The sequence below is a fragment of the Tupaia chinensis genome, unplaced genomic scaffold, assembly GCF_000334495.1.
Source record: "Tupaia chinensis unplaced genomic scaffold, TupChi_1.0 Scaffold000035_1, whole genome shotgun sequence".
NCBI lineage: Eukaryota > Metazoa > Chordata > Mammalia > Scandentia > Tupaiidae > Tupaia > Tupaia belangeri.
In genome coordinates, this window is record NW_006159465.1 from 276220 (window position 1) to 281817 (window position 5598).

The 5598-nt window shown below is 53.5% G+C and overlaps 2 gene segments (V, D, J or C); both read left to right on the top strand.

Annotated features, from left to right (window-relative positions):
* Positions 1 to 1284: 1284 nt before the first annotated feature.
* LOC102502296 (immunoglobulin lambda variable 3-9-like) lies at positions 1285 to 3329 on the top strand. The segment is given in 2 exon segments: positions 1285 to 1366; positions 1745 to 3329. Coding segments are annotated over 2 exon segments (441 nt in total).
* A 2072-nt stretch (positions 3330 to 5401) lies between these two features.
* The window catches only part of LOC102502721 (immunoglobulin lambda variable 3-19-like), a 13834-nt gene continuing 13637 nt past the window's right edge, over positions 5402 to 5598 (top strand). Inside the window, 1 exon segment of the V gene segment in view lies at positions 5402 to 5498. Coding sequence covers positions 5453 to 5498 — 46 coding nt within the window.

The window sequence follows — 5598 nt, forward strand, 5'->3', positions numbered from 1 at the left end:
CTGTGTTACCCGCCCAAGAGAGAACAGAAGGACGGTCTCCACCTCTGTCCACAAAGCTTAGATGACAAAGCATGAGGGCAAGCAGAGAGGCTGTGACAAGAGGGTCCAGGAGCCTGGTGGAGGGAGGAGCAGGAGGGGCAGGAGGCAGGGCAGGAGGCTGAGGGCAGCTCTGAGCTGAGTCTCTTGGGCCCTGGGCTCCTCCCACGGCTTTTTGGGACTTTGAGGAACCTTCTGGAAGGTTCTGTGGTCATCAATAGAAAAGAGATGGTGCTTTAACCTCAGAACTGCTAAGGGTTGGTAGATAACATGGACAGAAGTCGGGTGAGTGTAACACTAACCTCTCTGGATTATATTAAGAGCCCAAATAGGTCATTCTGCATAAACTAGTGATATACATTGGGTGCCATTCATGCAGTGGGCACCAGGGGGTGCTGTGGGCCTTTGTTAGGGGACCCTGATCATCTAAGTCCCTGGCAGTTCTCAAGTGCAGAGGGCAGGACTGATGTGTCCTCTGAGGCCCCTTCTGAGACCTCCCTCCCTCCCCCGTGGGGACATGTGTTCCTGCCCCTCACACTTCCCCTCTCCCTGTGCTCACATTGTCCCTCGCCCAACCCTGTGCTCTGAGTGCCCCTGTCCTGCCCACGCAGCTGTTCCTCCTCTCTGGACACTCCTCCACCCTCCCCTGTCCATGGGATTTGCTGGTTGCTTCTGGGGCAGCTTCCCAGTCTCCTCATCCTGATTTCCCAGTGAGGGAGTCCCAGGGCCCTGCTCAGTCTCCTTTTGGTGACTTAATAAGTTTTCATCACTTCAAACCCTTTCCCAGGACTTGGGACCTGAATTAACACAGACACTCACATGAGTGTCTCTGCCCCAGCACAGGATGGACCTCTCGACTCCTAGCCCCAAATCAGTACTCCTCCTGACCGAGTCCCACAGGCACTGCTGTCCAGTGTGTCTCTGCCGCTGTCCAGAAGGAGACCCAGGGTCAGCCCATGGGTAGAGCTCAGGCTGCCTGGAAAATGCAGAGAGAATCAACCCTGTGCTCTGTGTAGCCACCCAGGAGCGAGGACTGAGCATAATCTGGGACATGTTGGCACAGACTTGGCCTAGATGGGAGGGAGATCCCTGTGGGCTCAGGTGTGTGCAGCCCCACTGTCCTAAATCCTTGGACTATTCCTTCTCTGGAGACCACAGAGCCCCTCAAGCAGAACTTGAGCTCTGGCTTATTTGCATAAGGGGCAGCTCTCTCCAGCCAGGGGATAAGACAGGCCTGGGAGGAAGCAGCCCAGCCTGGGCCTAAGAAGCAGCCTCGGGGACACCATGGCCTGGACCCCTCTCCTCCTTGGCCTCCTCGCTCACTGCACAGGTGCTGCCCAGGCTCAGCCACTGCCCAGCCCCAGGGCTCTGGGACCAGCCTGGCCTGATTCTGAGCTCAGAGGGCCCTGCCTGTGGGAGAGGGGGCTCCTAGACCTGCAGTAGGGTGGGGTGGGGGTATAGGGGCTGAGACCCCCCCACACTGTGCTCACCGAATGGCCTGAGCCTGAGAAGCCATAGCTGTCAGGAGGAGTCAGGTTCTCCTATTTTCTAAAGCCAACAGCCAAGTCCATGGGACTCCTGGGCTGAGACTGCCGGAAGGGGTGCCCTGTGGGCCCAGAGATGCTTTCAGCTAGTCCAGGCCAGGCAGGAGGGTCTCGAGGGAATGGCCCTTCATCTTAAAATTCACTTCATTTTTCTCAATTTACAGGCTCCGTGGCCTCCTATGATGTGACTCAGCCGTCCTCGATGTCGGTGGCCCTGGGACAGACAGCCCGGATCACCTGTGGAGGAGACAACATTGGAGGGAAAAATGTGCAGTGGTACCAGCAGACGCCAGGCACGTCCCCCAGGCTGGTCATCTATTATGATAACAAGCGGCCCTCAGGGATCCCTGACCGATTCTCAGGCTCCAACTCAGGGAACACGGCCGCCCTGACCATCAGCGGGGTCCAGGCCGAGGACGAGACCGACTATTACTGTCAGGTGTGGGATAGCAGTAACTACATTGCTCACAGTGACACAGACAGACGGGGAAGTGAGACACAAACCTGCCACCAGCCTGCCTCACAGTGCCCTGTCCTCCCTCCCACCCTGGTCACATGACAGGAGAGACCCTTGCACATGGAGGAGTCTCTGCCCCTCCCTCCCCTGCCTCCCTAAGACATGGCAGCTCCTTCCTGAACCTCTGCAGCCTCAGCTTGTTCCTTGGTCACTAGGCTGGTCATTTCCAGTGACTTTGATCTGTGACCTAACCTTTAGGCCCTGAAGACCAGAGAAGACCTGGAATGACCCAGACCATGTCTCAGCTCTATGGAGACACCACTGAGAAAGACCCTTCGTGAGGTCTGCAGGTGGAGGGAGTGGGGGGTCACAGGAGAGTCATGGGAGTGGGGACCCTCACGTCAGTGTTTTCTGGCAGCTCCTTCCAGGAAGGAGCAGTGAAGCACCAAGACCCAGGTGGCCTGAGAAGGACTTGAGGAGTCAAAGGCTGATTGTCAGCTCAGAGGAAGTGAGAGTTCCCTGGGGCTGAGCTTAGAGCATCTGCACCTCAGCGAGCCCAGGCCCTGGGGCTCTCAGGGACAACGTGGACTATGCTCACACTCTCAGCCCAGAAGAGACTCACCTGAGGACGGCCTGGAAGAGCAAGGATGCTGCCCCCAGATGGGAGTCGCTGTGGAGTTGCAGGCTGTGAAGACGCTGATGCAGGAGAGCTCCCTGCCCTCCCGCCATGGCCTAGAGCAGGAGGTAGATCTGCACACACAGGAAGGCCCTGCCCCTCCCTCCAGGGCAGATCTTCCAAGCATTAAAAAGATTTAGTATAGTACAAGTGATGAAAAAAACATGAAGCACATGATCTAAATACAGTACGATAGACAAAGGAATCAGTAACAGACACCCCCTCATGAAACTCACAAATGTTTGCCAAGTTGTAAACACACTCCTACACAGAAACCAACCGTTGAAGTAAAGGGAAATGCAGAAGTATGATGAGATGAATGGGAATTAAGACACAGTAGAGACAATTTAGGTGGTTCTGGGAACAGCACTGAGAGGATAATTTTAACAAATGTATGTGTGTGTGTGTGTGTTTGTAATATGAGTGTACAACTGTATATACACGCAGGTATAGCATATGTACTCAAATATATATTTCTCTTTAATTATTAACCATGCGCAAATACTTATTTTCAAATTGTTCCCCCCTGTACTGATGAGTTTTCTAGTTACTAATATTAAAGAGGAATGCAGGACTGGGATTACGTGCTACACCTGCCATTTAGTGTATCAGTTAGAAGTGTCTTTGTTATCATCAGTCGTGGGCTCGTAGCCAATAAACCACATGGCTTATTATTATATCTCCTTTACCTTTTGTTCACTGTATTAAAACAGCCTTCAGCTCACAGAAGTGGAATCCTGACCTTGATATTTAAGGACATGCCCTGTGTGTTCGAGCCAGGTCAGGCCTCTGACATCTCTGGTGTCACCACGGACACGCCCTCCTCCGTTTGCTACCCAGGAGGGAGCAGAAGGAGCATCCTGATCTCTGTCCACAAGCTCAGGACGACAGGGCAGCTGGGAAAAGCAGAGAGGGAGTGACAAGAGGGCCCAGGAGTATCAGGGAGGGAGGAGAAGGAGGCAGGAGGCAGGGCAGGGAGGCTGAGGGCAGCTCTGAGCTGAGGCTCCTAGCCCTAGGCCCCTCCCACTACTGTCTGGGTCTTTGGGGAAATCATGTCACCTCCCATGATGGCCCCTGAGCATAGATGGGATAAGAATCCTTGCCTTAAGCTCAGGGCTGCTGGGAGTTATTGGGAACATCTGGCTGAGGTGGTGCCTGCAAAACACTGAGGAAACATCTGGATTGTTTCAGGGCCCTAAGTGGGCATTCTGTCTGAAGTAGGCACAGGGAGGTGACATTTGTCCTGCAGGCACCAGGGGGCACTGTGGGCCTTGGTTTTGGGACCCTGATAACCCCAAGTGCCCTGGACCAGCTCAAGTGCAGAGGGCATAACTGAGGCTTCCCCTGACACCCTTCAGTGGGTGAATCCACTCTGCCCTGACACCACCTGTCCTTCCTCTGACCTCTCCTACCCTGTTCTGGAAATTTGCTGGGAGCAGGGTGTGGGTGCTCATGGCACCAAAACAAGACAAAACTAACCTTAATTTTGCAGGATGATGAATACAGTAGTTTGACTGACAAAGGCAGCTATTGCACTGTGCACGGGCACGTGAAACATAGATTGTGCCCTGAAGAATACAATTTAAAGAAAGAAAACATATCTTTTTAGGGTCCGCAGGTAGTGTAAGGTTAAGGCACTGGATTCCACAATGCCAACTGTGTTGTTTGAATCCCTGACCTGGTGGCTTGAGAAATGCCAGGCACCTGTGTATGCATGCCCAAAGCCAGAGAGGAGGATGGAGGAGAAGGGATTGTGGCATGGCCATCTCCCCAAGAAGTGATTTCTCTTTTGCCTCTCTCTGTGCCTTTCTCTGGTGAGGGAATGTGCCTTATGGCAAAAATCTAAAAAAATAAGAAAATATTAGTTTTCAAGTGGATGCAAACAGTTTGCAATGAGAGACAAAGAGAAACAGAGAAATGAAGAACTCACATCCCTTGGAGAACGTTGCACTGCGGTTCCTTCTGCCTCGATCCTTCCTGTCAGGATTTAGGCGTGCATGACTGTGAGATCCTCATATTTTTGAGTGCCAGTTCTGGGACTTGATCTGCTCAGTCAGGCCTCTGGGACCCAGCTGACTTAGCCACCATGCCACTGGCAGGCCCTTACAAATATTTTCATAGAAACTTTTAATTTGTATGAGGTTCATCTTAGTAATTATGCACAGTGCCCAGTTATGCACACGGTGCTGGATCCAAGAATGTGAATATTTAACAGATCCCAGAAGAGTTTGGTTCACCCTCTTTTATTTTCCTAATACGAAATGAGTATTCTCACAGAGGTACAGGGCTATTTACACTTTGTCCAATCATGATATTCCTACCTCCCCGGTCCCAGCATGACCCCTGACCTCAAGACCGCTAGCCCAAGATTGGCCCAGTGCACCCAGGGATAGTCTCAGACAAGAGAGGAGAATGGAGGGATCTTACTCAGCCCAGAGAAGGAGCCCAGGCCCAGCCTGATGTGTGTGTGTGTGTGTGTGTGTGTGTGTGCACGCGTGCTACAGCAGTACTTTCTCTCTCCACACCAGAGAGTCTGATATCCTGGGCACAGGCCTTAGGGACAGGCCCATGGGACACCCTCTTGGAAGCCCAGCCCTTCTCTGCTCAGCAGGGAACCACCCATAGCCACAGAAGAAAGGGGAACATTTGCATGAGGACCCTCCCTTCCCCAGGATAAGAGAGGCCTGGGGTCCCTCCCCAGCTGTGGGCTCAGAGGCAGAGCTCTGGGGTGTCTCCACCATGGCCTGGACCCCTCTCCTGCTCCCCCTCCTCACTCTCTGCACAGGTGCTGCCCCCACGGCTCAAACCCACAGCACCAGGGACCAGCCTGGCCTGACCTTCAGCTCAGCACAGGGGGTGCTGCAGGGGGGGGGGCCCCCCGGAGA